This window comes from Ochlerotatus camptorhynchus, unplaced genomic scaffold (assembly GCF_037179485.1).
Source record: "Ochlerotatus camptorhynchus isolate MF236.1 unplaced genomic scaffold, CSIRO-AGI_Acam_v1.1 ptg000023l, whole genome shotgun sequence".
Lineage (NCBI taxonomy): Eukaryota > Metazoa > Arthropoda > Insecta > Diptera > Culicidae > Ochlerotatus > Ochlerotatus camptorhynchus.
Window position 1 is genome coordinate 1,049,366 of NW_027040515.1, and position 18,612 is coordinate 1,067,977.

General features: G+C 44.3%; 2 protein-coding genes across 3 annotated transcripts in view; one reads left to right on the plus strand and one right to left on the minus strand.

The window, feature by feature from the left end:
- The window catches only part of Asap (ArfGAP domain of ASAP), a 480,120-nt gene that overhangs the window by 322,409 nt on the left and 139,099 nt on the right, over positions 1-18,612 (plus strand). The gene's annotated exons all lie outside the window — the stretch shown is intronic.
- Positions 8,215-18,612, minus strand: part of LOC135706655 (E3 ubiquitin-protein ligase ZNF598) — a 30,754-nt gene continuing 20,356 nt past the window's right edge. For both annotated transcript variants that reach the window (XM_065228311.1, XM_065228304.1), the window contains 3 exons: positions 9,366-10,327; positions 9,091-9,288; positions 8,215-9,022 (listed from right to left, as the gene is read on the minus strand). In XM_065228311.1, the coding sequence (XP_065084383.1) occupies positions 8,774-9,022; positions 9,091-9,288; positions 9,366-10,327 (1,409 nt within the window). In that variant the 3' untranslated portion in view covers positions 8,215-8,773. The remainder of the gene's footprint in view (positions 9,023-9,090; positions 9,289-9,365; positions 10,328-18,612) is intronic.

Sequence of the window (18,612 nt, forward strand, 5' to 3'; positions counted from 1 at the left end):
CCGGTACGTTGAAGTTGCTATACTTACTTCAATGACAGCAAAAGTAACAGTCACTAAAATGAGGGAAATTTTTGCAAGGTTCGGCTATCCTATTGAAGTTGTTTGCGATAATGGTCAGCCATTTTCCTCAGCAGAATTCTTGAATTTTTGTCAGACAAATGCAATCTCAATCAAACATACAGTTCCTTATGCAGCTTTTCAAAATGGATTGGTCGAGAGGCAAAACAGAACTTTATTGAAGACCTTGAAAATAAAAATGAAATGGGACGTAATTGGCGGTATGATCTACAAGATTTTCTTCACTCTTACCGAGCAACACCTCACAGCATAACAAAGTTTTCACCGTCGGAATTGATGTTTGGGTGGAACATTCGGGATAAAATACCAGGAAACTCAAGACCAGTCAATGAAACTGGAGCAAGAGAAAACGATAGGAAGGCGAAAGAAAAAGGAAGAATGTATGCGGATTCAAAAAGGAGAGCTAAGCAATGCAATATCGATGTTGGAGATTATGTGATTGTGAAAAATTTTGTCAAGAAAAATAAGCTAACAACCACTTTCAACCCCGAACCTCATCTTGTGATACAACGCGACGGATCACGGCTCCACTTGAAGAACATTAAAAGCAGTGTGATCTCCAATCGACACGTGAACCACACCAAACGAATCCTAAATGCGAATCCCATGATGAAACAGGAGAATGACGCAGATAATCATAAAACCTCTGAGGGCACACAAGAAGAAGATGACATGGGACCAGCCATTCCAACTGCTGCTGAACGTACTACGAATCCAACGGAACAACCCTCTACCAGCCAAACTACTACGGAACCTCAGATGGTCTCGCGATGCGATGGTCGAAAACGCCCTTTTGAGACTAGCCGAGCTACCAGCAAGCGCTCGAAACATGTACCTAAATACTTAGCAGATTACAAACTTTGAATATATTAAATTTTTTAAATATTAAACGTAAGGAGGGAATGTAGGATCTAAGCAACCATTGGTTTTGTAACAACCTTAAAGCATGAGAATAAATATTCATTATCAGTTGTACCTCGGACCGAACCAGACGTTTCTACAGGGACCTACACAACTATTCTAGAAAAAAATAAATTATTCTGGAATAAGGCAAATTTTCCAAGATGGAAAAATTGCGGATACAGAAAATCTTGCATGCGTCCAGGACCTTGCCTAGGACTTAAAATCTCGACGTAGGATAAATTATAGAGATTTTGACCCAATTTTTCAATGCTGAAATTTTTTAATACATTTAAAGTAAGTTCACAGTTCTAGGCTTCTAAAACGTAAATAAAAATGTATGATCTTGGAGAAAGACTTTTTTCTAAAATCTAGTCTAGGAATTTGTTTGATGAAGTCCGGAAAAAAGTACAATACAATTCAATGGACTAAGAAAAGATTCTGCGACATGATTGTTGATGATTGTGATCGATGTTTGGACGAATGCTAAAGCTACCAAGCTTTAAAGATTTTGCAAAATTCTAGTCTTTGGGAAAATGTCTAGAGCTTGACAATTTTCCTACACCATTTTTCGAAATCTAATGCATGGAAAACATTGAAGACCATGAAGTAAAAAAGCCAGAATATTTGGACCAGATTTTTTCCCATGCATCTGAAAATTTGTGATGCTATTTCGGGATCACCTAGCAAAGGAAAAAATATAAACAGTATAATTGGTTCGGACAAATTTTGACGATAATGGATTTGAATGTTGAAAACAAAATCAAAATATTAGTGATTCCATCATTAGCAAGAAAAGTAGTCGTCGTATTATGCAAACCAAGTTCATATGAAAAAATGTCACCTCCAATCAGGCATGGAAAATCATTTACATTCAGTTCGTGCATTCATTTACATTCATTTGCCTTCAACTTTTTTCATCAACAGAATTCCGTAAAATGATGTATGAAGCTCTTGTAGGTTTCAAAATAAGCTGTAACCACAGACAAACAGACATAACTCATTGAATATTTCTCACTGTAAAACATCGTCGCTAAAACATTACCGCCATCTGTTGAGTACACTGTGGTGGGCACTACGCTGAACAGATGGCGGTAGTGTGTAAACGTCAAACGCAAGGGAATTTACTATGCGCGCCACAGGTGGAGGTACTACCAACTACGATACTTTTAAATTGTCCGTTAAATGCTTGTTCGATGAACAACTTGCGAGTGTTATGTCTGTTTGTCTGTGCTGTAACTATTGTTATTTTCTCAACTCTGTATCTCTTATGCATGATGAACCAGAGCGAATAGAACCTACAATTGTTTTTCAGTGAATGCTGATTACATTCACTGAAAAACAATAACAAGTACAGTCCATTCTGCTTCGCCATGCATAAGAGATACGGATTTGAGTTATTGACAAAAGCTGTAGCTAATATTAAAACCCACAAAAGCTTCATACAGCATTTCACGGAATTCTGTTGATGAAAAAAGTTAGAGACAAATGACTGTAAATGATTTTCCGTCCCCCCCTTTGCATAATTGGAGGCGACAATTTTTCATATGATTTACCATTTAAAAAATTATAGAGTTTAAATCACAGATTTTTAAAAATGAAAAGAATCAAATCCAAAAAACAAACGTACCGACCAATCGCGGTCCTACGTCAAGTTTCCGGTCGTGCCCCTAGGCACAGATTCTTCTACTTTTAATGAGTGATGAATTTTCAAAGTTCGTAATGTCCAATAAAATCCTTACTTACCTTACCAAGCAGGCTAAGGCCTGGTTGTCCTCTCCTGTCGTCTCCATTCTACTCGATTCATGACCACACTTCGCCAGCATCGTAGTCTGCGAAGGGTCCACAGGTCGCATTCTACTTGGTCGATCCACCTTTCAGTGGGTCGTCGTGCGTGATCCAACCTTAGTCGCCTAATTTTTGCAATGTGGACGATGGATGTTTCTCTCAGCAGCTGGTGCAGTTCATTCGCTTCCTCTACGTTCCGTCATCCATCTGCACTCCACCGTAGATGGTACGCAACACCTTCCGTTCGAAAACACCGTAGAGGACCACCGGATCACCTCACACTCGTTCGTGAGAAGGTTACCGTACAAGTCGTTGCACATATCGGCTTGCGGCACGTAGCTTTTGCGCGAACTATTTAGCTTCTCGTAGTTTCGGTGTGTGGTTTACGCGGTACAGATTTTCCATCACCTCGCGATCTCGGTCTTCGTGATGACGCTTCTTCTTTCGGAAAACTGAGTTTTGTCTGTATCGCTCCACATTCAATCTCGTGCGGTGTTGCAGCATTCTTCGCCTCTACTAACAGTTTGCATTCGCCGTCAAACCAGTCATTTCTTCAGTCCGGGATCCCAGTACCTAGTGCCGCTGCAGCAGTACTACCAACCGGTGGAAACTAAAAAATTTCAATTGGCTCTCTACTTGACTAGCCTATTGGTCCCAGGCAAATCGATTAACGTACCCCACTCTAGTCAAAATTCTAGAACTACACAATGTTTGTTTTGATTCGCTATGAAAGTTTGACAGACAGCAGCAGCTCGCACGATTCCGGTTTCATTCGCCATTGCAGTTTTGGGAAAGTTGGGTCGGCGTCACCGACCGTAGTGAAGAGCTAAACGAAGCTCACGTTTCTCGTTCTTTGCCTCGGCGTTGGCAGTGGCCAAATATCGGCATCTTTATCTGGAGTGTTGGGATCTGGCCAGAAAATCTGCAAACGAGGCGGTGATTTGAAGTTAAATTTCCCCGTGATTTTCTACGCGGAGGTGTTAAATTTCCCCGTAACGCGGTGGTGGACAGTGGAAAAACCTCTGGAATCCCGGTGTACCGGTAGAGTTTGGGCCACGAAAGAAATTGCCTTCGCAATAAGCGGCAACTCGTTGGTCGACTGCTACGCTAGACGTCCGTGGGGGAGCCAACACTGGATTAATAAGTCGTTTTTCCATTGCGAGGCAAACACGAGGCAAGCCGGCAACCCATTAGTAACCGGTAGGGTAACCATCGGCTATAAACACATCAGGGCGGGCAGCACCGGTCGGAGGCTGGGTCCCGAGCATCTGCTGGCACGAGGCAGAACGCTGACGTTACTCAACAACGTTGAGAACGGCGAGAAGTTGCCTTGCTATTGCAGTGGCAAAACACAAGTGAAACTGGCAACTCGTTAATCAGCACCGGTAAGACAGAGTCGAGTCGAAGCCGTTAACATATCGTCACTGAAATCATTTCACCTTTTACGACAGGCACGACAAACGATATCAGGGCAGGCCATACCGATCGGAACCATTTGGGCGAGAGCAAACGAGCGGTTGGAAGTAGTTTTGCCATTGCAGTTGCGGATACGAGAGCAACCGGCAACCCGTTAATCACAACCGGTCACTGACGGGCATTTACTTTTTCCGTCAGGCACGATAAACGCCGTTAGGGCAGACGATACCGATCGGAAGCGTGATCCCGAGGATTCGTTGGCGCGCTTCAGAATGCTACCACCATTCAGTGGTCAACCGATAGCAAACTGGAAGCAAGTCCAGACAACCAGGAGCGATATCAGGAGGAAACGACCCCACGACGGGTTAGTTACATTGTACCCTTTTTGGTTGACGGATGGTAACGGATGCTACCCTTCGTTTTTTGGTTTCTCGTTCAAGTTTTTCGCTTCATCCACTTCCCTCTGCAAAGCACCAGCACCGATCAAGGAGTGAGCGGCTTTGGGCGGACACGAACGACGCACGGCTACGCCAACGGCCTCCACGTGTGTTGAACAGCGTTCAAACAAGCGCAGTCAAAACTCGAGAGCTTGGAGGACACCACCTAACGCGCTGCAAACAGCTTGCATTGGTCGCAATTTTTGGTTTCGGCGAGCGATGTGGTAGCATAGAGGTAACTCTAAGACTAGAAGGTCCCGAAATAACGTGCTCAACTTTTGGCTCAGCTCTGGTACTCTCTTCGGTCCCAAGCTAATCGATTCACCCCTCGAAACATAGGAAAATCCACTAACCCCTCATTTTATCTGTCCTGTCTGTACTAGAATTTCGGCTAGAATGGGGTATGTTAATCGTTTGCTTGGGACCAATAGGCTAGTCAAGTAATGAGCCAATTTAAAATCGTTAGTTTCGTATTGATTGTTGGTGGTAGTGCGTATAGAAGGTGCGCTGACGAGCGCAGAGCGTACGAACCGGCAAAGCTCGTGAAGAAGTCGGCAGTCCGATAGGTCACGTGCACGGTACCGTGAGTAATAAAGTTAAGCTAGACAGATTGGACTAGTTTGAAAGAACAGGCAGAAGGCCGCATAGGTGGTAGGCACAATGAGAGCATAAATGTATGCAATGTAAGGAACCAAGGGGGGGGGGGGTCTCGCACAAAATATAAGCTATAAAATGATAATTTGTGTACCTTTGAAAATTTGGTGCAATTGGCCTTAGTCTTAGTCCGTCCCATGGTAGTTCCATAGAGGTAACTCTAAGACCACTGGGTCCCGAAGAAAATCATTATTATTTTTGGCTCACTCAGTACCAGAACAACGGTCCCAAGCAGTCCCAAGCTATTTCACTCACCCCTGCATGTTCTGCATGAATCCACACACCCCTGATGTTATCTGTCAAACTTTCATAGCGAATCAAAACAAACATAGTGTAGTAATAGAATTTCAACTAGAATAGGGTACGTTAATCGTTTGCTTGGGACCAATAGGCTGCTAAAGTGGTGAGCCAATTTAAAATCGTTAGTTTCGTATTGATTGTTGGTAGTTCTGCTCTACCACTACCGGAGAACTTGTTACATGATGCCTTTTGTGACGAATAGTTTACTTCTTTTTCCACAGGTGCAGAAAGCCTGCCAAATAGGGTATTCTGATGCAAATTTCGACATTTTCTTTTTCTTGAAACGATCATCCACTTGGAACTTATCTTTTCCAGTGTAAAACTCCTGTCCTGGTAATTGTTGGAAGTCAGCTTTGACGTATGTTTTATCATCCATCCATCCATCACACAGCAACTGTATCTGGTGAACATTTCCGTGCAGAGTTTCCTTGCGCGGGTTTTAGCAATAGTTTGCTGGCGTTCATCGCGGTTTGGAAAGTTTTGAACCTTGAATGCATGTAATCCAGCTCTTGCCTTGACCTTCTGCACGTAACTTTGCGAAACACCGACCTTTTTGGCAACATCACGTGTTGAAATGTTGGGATTTCGGGTGAAACTACCCTTCACCATTCCTTCCAGCTCTGTGCTTGTGATCCACTGTCAACCGGTCTTTGAACCTGTTTATAACTCTTGATACGGTTGAATTATTGATATGCAGTATTTTTCCTAAAGCACGATGGGACAGCTCCGGATTTTCCAAGTGAGAGTACCAAATTGTTTCACGCGTCTTCACTTGACTCATTTACATCTTAGCCGCATTGAAACAGACAATAACGCAATTTACAGGATGTAAACAATACACTTCAAAGAGAAACTATGCCAAGTTTGGTAGGAATAAAGATACAGCCAGTTGTAAGTGTTGCAATAATTTCGTGTTCGCCCTTTATGACGAAACGGATGTCCCTTCAGCCATCTTCAAGAGTAGCTGCGCCAAGCTGCTCTTCCGTGGGTAGTGCAGCTTCCAGCTGCTGCGCGTAATCCTGGGCAACTCCGGCGTTCCGTAATTGCTCAATGACGAGAGTTTTGAGCGCATGCATACTGCAACTAAGTAGTGGTCCAAATCTATGTTCGCATTGCGGTACGTGCGGACGTTGATAATGTCGGAAAGAATTTCCCGTCGATTAGAACGTGATCGATTTGGTTTTCTGTGTGTTGGTCATGTGATCTCCAGGTGGCTTTGTGGATATCCTTGCGGGGGAAAAAGGTACTTCGGACTACCATACCCCGCGAGGCTGCAAAGTTCACGCTTTCTTGGCCGTTGTCGTTCGATACGGAATGCAGACTGTTTGGCCCGATTGCCGGTCTGTACATTGCCTCCCGTCCTACCTGAACACGTTTACGTCGCCGATGACGATTTTGACGTCCCGAACAGCTGAGCATCAAACGTTTCTTTCTCGTAGTCGGGACTCGCTTCGTGTTGGCCTTAATCCTCAACCTGTACATCCTCGCGTTGATCGGCTGCCAATCAATCACGCGTTGGTGCATCCTACTGATAGAAAAACAAGTTGTTAACTGGTTACTGGTTTAATGCAGAAAGAGAAAGAGTTAAGTTACAGAGTCAGTATAAATAGGAATATTCAAAATTCATGGTCTACTGTCCGTACATATTTGTTAGCACACAGATGGTCTACATTCTAACACCTACCCAGTACTACAAAGCCGGTTCCCAGCTCGTTGGTGGTGCCACAGCTCTGGTAGAAAGTAGCCGCTCGATGCCCGCTTTTCCATACCTTTTGTCCCGTCCAGCAAAGTTCCTGCAGTGCTCCGGTGTAGTCCCGTAAAATCCGTAAACCGTTAATTTTCCGGGAAAATTAACCACCCCGAATTTCATGATTTTTTTCGTTCATATAATTATAATCATTGGTTCTAAGTAGCATTGATCGATTCTCTTCATCGACATTCTCTTTCGTTAATAACTTGAGCACAAAGCCGTTGCTTGTTGTGTTTGTCGTATTATATGCTAGATAAAAGCTTCTTTTATCGATCTGTGTGCTGAAATTTACTGGGAATGTCTTTACATGACCGTTGAGAAACTAAGAGAAAGTCAACGAAGAGAATCTGTCAATGTTACTTAGGTTCTAATGAAATGTTCAGCTTGATTTCATAAAATTCTGATACCCTTCGACCCGATATTCAAAATCTTCTCATGTGTCTTGTGTGCTTCTAATCTTTTGGAAGTAATTTGTATGTTTTTGAACCTCGTGCAAATTCTATGATGGAATTAAACACATGTGCTTCCTGTGCAAGTTGTAGGCGCTTCGAAGAAAATCCCATTTAACTAGTCGGCAGGGTTGTTATTCCGAGAATAAGGAGGTAGAACCGTCCTCAGGAGGCCTAGACGGTATTCAAAGCTGAAAGTCCCGGTTCGGTGTAGGAAATCTTCTGGGATGGACATTTTCTCGACTTCCCTGGGCATAGAATAGCATTGTGCTTGCCACACACAATATACAAATTCATGCATTATTTGGCACATAAAGTTCTACATTAATAACTAGTTGAGAACCGGCAAAACGCTCGCTACAGAAGTGTAAAAAGCCTAGAAGAGGAACGCCACAATGCGGGATCCTGTGATAGTCACACTCACGAAATTAAACAGCCCAGGAAATTCCATAAAGCGTGTACAACCACTTTTATTTATTACCCTCTAAAATGGTAGCGTTTGTTTGTTGTTGTTCTTTTAGGTATGTATATATCTTTTACTTTTGAACTGAAAATCTATATTTACATTGCATTATTTTTAAATAGGTAATAATAGGATTTTCCTGTCTACGTTTTGCCAGTTTGTACACCGCATTAGAAAGCGACCTTATGTAATCTATACCCATTTTAGATTGATTGAATTTGAAGAAAAAAAAACTCAAGCTATCAGGCAATTTTAAATTTCAGCCGGCTAATTATTGTTCTCACTTCCCACTAATAAATCAAAAAACATTGAAATTCAATCAACTGTGAGTTATACTTACCAATGTGGTGGAAAAATCTCGTTAAGCTTTGATAAAAAACAAAATGATCCGAACTGCTATCTCACTTTTCGCCTTCCGTGAAAAAGAAGCACAACGAACATTCGATTTTGTTTATATGTTTGCTTTTGCGGTTGATCTCATTTTTAACATGAAGCGCACAAGGAAATTATTTTCAAAAAAACATGTCAGTATTTACCGCTATTTCCGCCAGGCAGCCGACGACACCTTGCCATCCTCTAGCGGCTTGCCGTTGGCGCCCAGCTTGGGGAAGTTGTTCTCCATGTAGTGCGACTGGAAGTGTTCCGTCAGATCGTCCCGCACCAGGACCTGCTTGCACACCTGGCAAACCTCTAGCTGAGGGATGGACGACTTGCCACCACCCTTCTGGCCGAAACCGGCGCTCTTCGGTCGATTCTTGGCCTCCTGGCAGTAGACCAGGTACAGTTCCTACGACGATAGAGGAGACATTTGGTAATTTGGATTCGGTTTAGGGTGGTGAGCTATGGACAACATACCTGCTGTTTGGTGATATTAGGCAGAAGGGCCACCAGTTCGGGGAAGATATCGGCAAACCTCTCGCCTAAGGCAGCCTTGCAGTGCTCGTAGTACGGACCCGGATTGTACATGCCGTCGCGGAACATTTGCGAAATGGTACGGAATTCGCTCAGCGCTTCCGGATTCTTAAGCGCCCGCTGGAAGTGTGTCACTAGGTTCTGGGATGATGAATGAGAGCGTGAGTTTTCTAAAGCGAATGCTGGGACACATATTCCGCGCCCCAAAACCAACTCACCTGATTTCGCTTGCTCGCATTGGACGGAGCCACGAAGCTATGCGTTCCTGGCAAAATATTGTAACTCTCACCGCTTGAACTGGTGAAGGTCAGACTGTTGGTGTTCCTGGCCACTGAGTTCAAGGTCACATTGCTAAAACCAGGCGGAGGGGCAGGAACCTTACGAACTCCATTGCTACCCCCGTTGTTGCTGCTGCTGCTACTGTTATTATTATTACTACCACTACTGCTATTATTTACACTAACATTTTCAAATCCGGGAGGACCTCGCTTCGGACCACCGCCCCCGCCAAGATTCGCCAGCGCAAAATCCGAAATCCGCTGACTTCCCAGTGCCGGAAAGTTGTCACCCATCGAAGAAGATTCGTTTTCCTTGTTGGTCTTGTTCTTCTCCTTTCCCTTGCCCTGCTGCTTGATTTGGGTCTGATCGTTATTATTTTTCTTATCGTTGGCTCCCTTTTCCTTTCCCGTAGAACCGGAACCGGATCCGGAACCCTCACCCCCAGCGGACTTTTTCCCCGTTAAAGCATTCAAATTTACAAACGTGCTTTCCTCCTTCAAATTCGGCGCAGGAGTTGGTTTCTTCTTGGAAGACACATTGGCGGAGGCTCCTCCGCTTCCGGAGAAAGACGATGAGTTCACCTTGTTGGCCACCACCCACTGAGCGGACTTTGCCGGTTTACTGCCACCACCGCCGCCACCGACGCCGCCGCCAGAATCACCCAGCGTTGGGAAAGCCTTGACCGAGTCCACACTCGGGAGCACATTTTGAGCAACCTTCCTGGTTTCCTTCGGCGGTGCCACGGTGGCCACCTTCTGCACCATACTGGACACGGAGACGTAGTCGTCCACCATGGCGCGGTGCTTCGCGGAGATCGCATTCAGGTTGACCATCCCATTGCTGCTAACTTCCATGTCGGCGTAGAGATCCTTGTTCTTGTTGCCGGATTTGCTGCTGGTTCCTGCGGATGGACACGGAAGTAGATTAGGTTTTAGATGGGGTTCAATGTTAAGCTTCGAGGACTTTTAGGACAAGGTCAGGGAATTCTAGGCATCCCGTTGGATCAATCTAAATATTAAGGTCAACGACAAACCTAAAGGGCATTCAAGGCTAGCCTAGGGGACTCTCGAGAGCAAGTTCAGTAGATCTACAAACAGAGATGTTCAAAATCAAGTACAAAGAAGTTAGATTTTCAAAGTCCCTTGGACCGGTCCCGGAAGTTGACATGTCATTAAACGCCAAAATCTGCTTTACCCATAAAACTGACGGTTCAATTCCAGAGGCTTTTTGGGTCAGCACTTGGTATTTCCAGTAAGTCATATGGGTTAGCTTCAGAGAATTTATAGGTCAACTCTGGAGGCCTTATGGAATGAGGTCAAATGCCTGACGAGCCAACTCCAGGCACCTTATAATCCAAGTCCAAAGACATTGTGGGACAACTCCAAAGATTTAATAAGAAGTTAAGAAATTTCAACAGAAAACGTTTGAGACCTTACCTTCAAAGGTGTTTAGACAGAAGCCTTATGACTAAACTTCTGTGGCCTCAGTGGCCTACTTCAGGGACCTTAATGATCAAACTCCAGGCTTTTATTGGATCAACTACAGCAGATTTGTGAGTTAAGTTCAGACGTCTTAGGAGTTAGGCATTATAGAGGCTCCTAGAGTAAACATCATAGATGACTTATGGGTTAAATTTTAATGAGTTCGGCACCATAGTTAACACTTTTTTTTCTAATGAGGGCATCGTAAAAGTGAAAGAGCTAAGAGGAGGGGCACAAAACTGAGAGTTCACCACCTGAACAAAAATCGTCAGTACGGCTCTGAATGTGTTACAGGCTTAGTCTAGAGACTGTCCGACTCAAAGCCCGCGGGTCAACTGTAAATAGGTTTACTTCAGAGGACTTATTGGCTCAATTGGAAACTTCAGATATTTTTTTGGATAATATTTAGAGGACGTATCTCTGGATTGTAAATTTCTCTTAGGTTTACTTAAGAGCCATCTTGACGCTGAGACTTCTTTAAGGGTCATGCCTAGAGGTCTTATGACACAGAGAACCTGTGAAGTTGAGCTCAGAAGCCTTACGGGCTAAGTCTGCCTGAATTTTAGCGATCAATTTCGAATCTCCCTTGGATCGACTCCAAAGGCCTGACGAGTCAGATAAAGACATTTCACAGTCCAAGTCTAGAAACATTGTGAGTCAACTTCAAATATCTTTTGCATCAACCCCTGGAAGGCATTAGGTCTTGCGTTTTTGGGTTCAGCCAAGAATTTTTATAAGTAAACTTTGGACGTTAACTTCAGCAACATTATTTACCATGGCCTTTAAAGTAAACTATAAGACATGTCCTAGATCATCTAGAAAGGCTTCGGGAGCTGTTCAGAGACTGTAGAGTCAAGAGGTTTTATTGATCATCTAGATGAGCTTAATATTTAACCCTCAGAGATCTTATGGATTAACTGCGGAGGACCTATGGGTTAACTTTGACGGCATAGTGGGTCAACTGTAAATATTTTTTAGGTTAACTTCAAAGCCTTATGATTCAACATCTGGGTCATGGTTATGGGGTCTTATGAATCAATTTCAGATATTTCTTCGATAACCCAAATAACCATCAAGCCCGATAAGGACCCTTTTGGCAAACTAAAGCTGATATAAAACATGGAAACCCTATAATAAGCAGGCTTCGTGGTTACTTGGATAATGTTTAAAGGACTTGTGGGGTTGAGCTCAGAGACCTTACGAGTCATCTGTAGATGCCTTACGGGCTAAGTCTAAGGCCTGTACTCGAAAAAAAAAATGCATTTTAAGTCGAATTTTCTTAAAACTTTCAGGGAATGAACTAATACATATGGATTATGTTTCGGCATAATTACTTTATTCAATTTCCTTTCCATCGCTGAAAGCCCTCACCTTTCCCTTAAGACCCCTCATTACATTTTGTGCAATAATGAAGCCGACCTTTTTGGTCACTTTCATCCATTCTTTCTTCAACTCCAGCTCGTTCTTAAACACCTTGGACGATTTTCGAACTTTAGCCTTCATTATGGCCCAAAATCTTTCCACCGGACGAATCTCTGGTGAATTTGCGGGGTTGGCGGTTTTTGGTACAAAAACAACGTTATTGTCTCTGTACCAATCCAACGTCGATCGCGCGTAATGGCATGATAATGTGTCACCTCCGTGGGACCGCAGGAAGGGCAACAGACGCTTCTGGAGGCACTCGGTGCGGTAAATTTCGGTGCTGATGGTACCCATTGTGATGTACGGTTTACTCAGTTTACCGATTGGCATATGGCCTGCCAGAGCAAGTATTTTTTGGCGAATTTGTCCACTTTCTTCTTCCTTATGTCTTCCGGAACATCAAACCGTGATTTGGCAACGTAGAACTCCAGCCCCGATGTCTGCTTTGCGTCTGCCTTGATGTAGATTTCGTCATCCATAACCACACACATCGGTTTCGTTAACCACTCTCGATACAGCTTCCTTGCGCGGGATTTGGCCGCCGTGTTTTGTTGATCACGCTGGTTCGGTGCCTTCCGGACCTTGAATACACGAAGCCCAGCTCGTTTCATGGTTTGCTGAACGAACCAGGCGGAACACTTTGCCTTCAGAGCCGCGTCGCGAATCGAAAGGTTAGGATTACGCTTGAAATAATCCAACACCTTCCGGGCCTCAGCTATCTTCGATTTTCTTCCACTTCCAGCCCGCCGCTCGGTCGTCTGGGACTTCTTAAACGATTTTACCACCCGTCACACAGTTGTATGGGTGATTCCCAGTTGTCTTCCGATCCATCTCATGGTCGCAGTCGGATTTTCTATTTGTTTCGATGACATCTCAATAACCACTGAACCGATTGTTATGAAATTTTGCACATGTAAACAATTCACTCCAAACTAGTTATGCCCAGATTTTCATCAATTTTTACCCACGGATAAAAATGGTGCATTTTTTTCGAGTTCAAGCCTTGGAGGCATGATGAGTCAATTTTAGTTGGTTAGTCGCAGATGTCTCGTGGATCAACTCCAAAGATCTTAAACACTGTTTATATATCTTATCGTTCTCGTTTTAGAGCAATTTCTCTGGATTTACTTTGGGCGTTTTTTAAAATTTTAGAGCAATTCAAGAAATGACAACGTTAAGAGAGATAGAAAAAAAAATCTTCAGCAAAGTAGCTTGAAATCATCGCAGCTACAACCTTTGCTAAAGACCATGCGTCTTTTTTTGTTTGACGTTGTCTGTTGACAGACTGACAAATTCGCCGCCGCTGATTCTGATTTGCTTAAATAGTTGCTTTGTTTTACGTGGTCTTGTCTGAAATTCTGATTTTGATTTGCTTGATGATTTGAGCTATTTGCTTTAGTTGTGCTTCCGCGTTTTCTTCAAGTATAGTATTTAGTGGTTTGTAATACTCCAGTGCTGGAAATATGACGCGTTCAACATTGTACTTTGGGCATACATACAGCATGTGTATGATGTCCTTCTTTTCCTCACAGTAGTCACACAGCTCGTCGGGTTCCGATTAAGCACTGTTTTCTCCAAGGGGGGCGACACATCTAAATCTCAAGTTTAGCTGCTCAACAGATCTCACACTAGCGAATCAATCTTCGAAAAATCTTCTTTCATTTGTCACATCTACTTGTATCGCTCATCATCTTTTTGCAGGAAATCTTCAGAATCGTCATCAATCTTCTTTCTATCTACTCAGCAAGCGTGCAGCTAGCCACAGCAAAACACAATCTTTTTTGCATCGTAGATAGAGTCGTCCCCTCGGTTTTCTCTTCGTTTGATAATGCCAAGTTGTGGCACCATATCTTGTTTCCTGGTGTTGCCATGAATGCTCTGTGGAACACTCCCTTTTCTTCCGAAATTTCTTGGTATTTCTGCTTAGCTAGAGATGTAACGTCCGAAAGACCTAGAGCCGTAAACTCTGTTTGTCTGCAGAGGGTGACACTGACCGCTTCCTGGTCAGCTGTTTCGCTCTCTGGATTACCTTTGTGGCTTGGGATCCATTGGATAACGATGTATTTGTTTCTGTGAGCTTTCAGCATTCCGATGATTTTCCCGGCTATGAAGTTTTCCTTGCTTTCGCTGTTCAACAGTGTTTGACATGCTCCTTTTGAGTCCGTAAAGATGATGGCTTTGGAGTAGTTCCTGTCTATGATCAGCTCTATGGCTTTGCTGATCGCTAGCAGTTCCGCGTTGGTGATGGAGAAGTTTTCATTTATTTTGTCCTTGAGGATCGATCCGTCGTGCCGTGCCAGTTTCGGCTGCCGTTTTCGACCCATCGGTGTAGATTTGGTTGAACTCCTTGTATCGGTCCTTTACCACGGCGAAGTACTTACTCCAGACTGCTTGGCTGTATTCCTTTTTTGCTTTTTGATCTTCGAACAGCTTAGTGCGTATTTTTCTATTCAGTTCCAGGTCAAGATATTCCCTTTTGTTGATTTTGAGTATAGATCTAGCTTGTGGGTGTATTTTTGCCACTACATCGATGTGGATATTAACCACTACGCCGGGGTCGCCCCCATCTCGGAAACTTGCAGAGTGAAATCGAAGACAAAACGCCGTCATTGGAAGCAGTTTCATCGGTTTTCAACTACCTGACTGAGTTTGAGGAGTTATATTATGAAGCCAAATGTATCTACTCGCAGATGGAGTAAGGGTCTGTTGGTGGTGATGACACGTTTGAGGAACCAACCAACAATCTACGGCATGCAGTTTCGGCACTGCTGGAAACGCAACAATTGCTCCTGTCGAACCAAGCTGCAGTTTCAAGCCAAACGAGTGCGTTAACTGCTCAGCTAGGGGACTTTCGACAAGCATCACTTCGTGCCACTGCAGCTGAACTAATGCTCAACGTACGACTCCCTCCAATCAACATTCCTATCTTCAAGGGTGACCGCAAGGACTGACGCTCTTTCAAGGACCTTTTTGTTAGTACCATTCACGCCAAGGAGACGTTTCGTGACTCACAAAAGCTGCAGTATCTCCTTTCATACCTTGACGGTGAAGCTAAGGCATTGGTGAGCTCGTTTGCGATCACGGATGCGAATTACAACCAAGTGTGGGACAAGTTAGTGGAATGATATGATCAACATAAGTACACCGTTTTCTCGCTAGTGAAGGAATTCCTTGAACAGCCAGTCGTGTCATCTACGCACCCGAGCAGCCTTCGGAAACTAGTAACGACATCCGACGAAGTTATTAGACAACTGAGTGCCATGGGTGCCCAGTACGAATCGCGTGACCCGTGGCTCATTCACCTCCTTTTGGAAAAAAAATCGACAAGGAAACACGTTCTCAGTGGGCCACAAAAATCGTCGATATGCAGAATTCTACGTTTCAAGAGTTCCTGAAATTCCTCGAAAACCGTTGTGATGCCCTCGAGACATGTTCCTCATTCACGCGGAAGATCTTTACGAATCCGGAAGTTACGAAAAAGGAATCGCACCCCAGCTGTGCCCGAAGTGCTCTTCAGAACAGCATCAGATCTATCAGTGTGACTCCTTCAAAGCCTTAAGCGTCGCTGACCGTAGGGAGTTTGTGCAGAAGTCAAGACTGTGCTTCAACTGCCTCAGACCGTCGCACTCAGTGAAGAATTGTTCATCGAAGTCTTCGTGTAGGGTCAATGGTTGCAATCAGCGACATCACACGCTCCTCTGTCAACAGGGTGACAGCCAGGCAGCGCATTTAGTGCAAGCACCGTCAATTCAATCGGCATGCAGCTCACCGGCCTCAGAGCCAGCGGTACAGGAAGTTTCGAGGTAAGAATGGTTCTTTTCAGATAGTGAGAGCCATGATCGATTCCTGCTCCGGCGCGTCGCTGATCAGTGAAGCTTGTATGACGCGTCTCGGTCTCAACCGAAGCAATGCCAGGTTCGCTGTCACTGGGGTGGCAGGCGCCGCAGCTGGTACTACCAAGGGGATAGCACATGTGGAACTGTCATCTCGATTCAACGATGAAGTAATCCTGACTACTCAAGCATACGTTCTAGATGTTTTGACTAGAACTATGCAAAGTCAGACTTTCGACGTAAAGCGAATGATGTTCTTGGAAGCGATCCCGTTAGCTGATCCGAACTTTTGGAAACCAGGAGAAATCGACGTCATTCTCGGAGTAGAGTTGTTCCTACCTATGCTCCGAATGGGTCAAATTACCGATGAAGATGGATTGCCAGTAGCACAGAACTCGGTGTTTGGCTGGCTGGTAGCTGGACGATTCGAAGGTGGGGCTTGTATTCTAACACATTGTACGTCCCTCAATGTCGACTCCGATGTCAACATCGACAAATCGATTTTCAAAACGACTCACAAGCGAGATGAAACTGGCAGATTTGTGGTTCGGCTACCATTTGACGATACGAAAACTGCGCTAGGAGAATCGCTAGTGGCAGCCGTCAAGAGGTTGCATGCCATGGAGCGAAAGTTTTTGGTGAATCCGACGTTTAAGCAGCAGTACGAACACTTTATGTCGGAGTATTTGCGTTTGGGCCACATGGAATCTGTCCCGGACGAGGAAATCGACAAGCAGCCGAACGAATGTTTCTATTTAACGCATCACGCTGTGCGCAATGAAGTTAGCTCAACGACTAAGTTACGTGTCGTTTTTGACGGTTCATGTGTTAGCTCATCGGGAATCTCGCCCAACGATCGATTGCTTATTGGACCTAATAACACTGAAAACTTGCTGGATGTATTGTCTCGCTTTCGTAGTTATCCAGTAGTGTTCACAAGCGAAGCAGAGAAGATGTATAGACAAGTATGGGTAGCTGAGGATCAAGTGGACTACCTTCGAGTGGTGTTTAGGAAGAATCCCGAAGATCTCATCCAATACTTTCGCCTGCTTATCTAGCTACAGAATCTCTTCGACAAGCCGCTCGAGATAGTGCGGCAAATTTCCCGGTTGCTGCTGAAAGAATCCTCAAAGGGTTTTATGTAGATGATTTGATGTCTGGTGCTGACACACTAGAAGAAGCGAAGCAACTAGTCACCGAAATCTCAACAATTCTTAGCCATGCTGAATTTGTCCTTAGGAAATGGTCGTCGAATATACCAGAACTCGTCGAGGACATTGCAGATAGTAGAGATGGCCCAATTCCTTTGCAGTTTACAAATGACTCGGATTCTGTTAAAGCCTTGGGTATACGTTCGACTTCAAGGTGTATCTAAACATCGATAGCAGCAACACCAAACGTCAGCTTCTGTCGGACGCATCGAAGCTGTTCGATCCTTTTGGGTCGTCAAAATCAAGATCCTGTTCCAGCAGCTCTGGTTGTACGACTTGACCTGGGATGACCTACTTCCCGCAGCAATTGAGGAAGAGTGGGTTGGCGTTAAAAACAATCTTCACCTGTTGGAAATGGTCCGTATACCACGTTGGATTGTTAATCACGAAGGAAGAATGCAGTTTGTTGGGTTCTCAGACGCATCAGAGTCCGCATATGCCGCAGTAGTCTATGGCCGTTCGATTGATCCGAACGGTGAAGTACGGGTTACACTAATCGGCGCTAAAACCAAGGTAGCACCTATCAAGCAAATTACATTACCACGCCTCGAGTTGAATGCTGCTGTGCTCCTGACGACGCTGATGAAGAAGATCTCTTCTGCTCTCGATCACCTCAATCTGCAGATGCATGCTTGGTCAGACTCAACAATAGTACTAGAATGGTTGTCATCGCACCCACGAAAGTGGAAAACATATGTTGCCAATCGCACTGCAACCATCCTGAATGTACTTCCAAGAAGCTCATGGCATCATGTAGCTTCCGGAGAAAACCCAGGGGACTGTGCGTCAAGAGGAATAACGCCATCTGAACTCTTGGAGCACCCACTTTTGTGGACGGGACCTTCCTGACTCTACAAGCAAGATGAATTCCTAGATCACCAAGTCGCACAACCTGCAATATGTGAAGCAAACCATCAAGTCACGATTTTAAATACCAATATTGTCCCAAGGAGCGGTTATCAACCGATTCATTTGTAACCTCAAATCTGTTCGTAGAGAAGACCGAAAAGTGGGAACAATAGCTCCAACAGAACAACAAGCGTCTACCCTACAGCTAATACACATGGCTCAAAACGACGCATTCATCACCGAACTGACATGTCTCCATAAAGGAACCAACCTGCCCAGTAAAAGCAAACTACGCTCGCTACATCATTTCATCGATGGAGAAGGAACACTTCGTGTAGGAGGAAGACTCCAGAACGCCAATATCCCCTACGAAATGAAGCACTCAGCAAT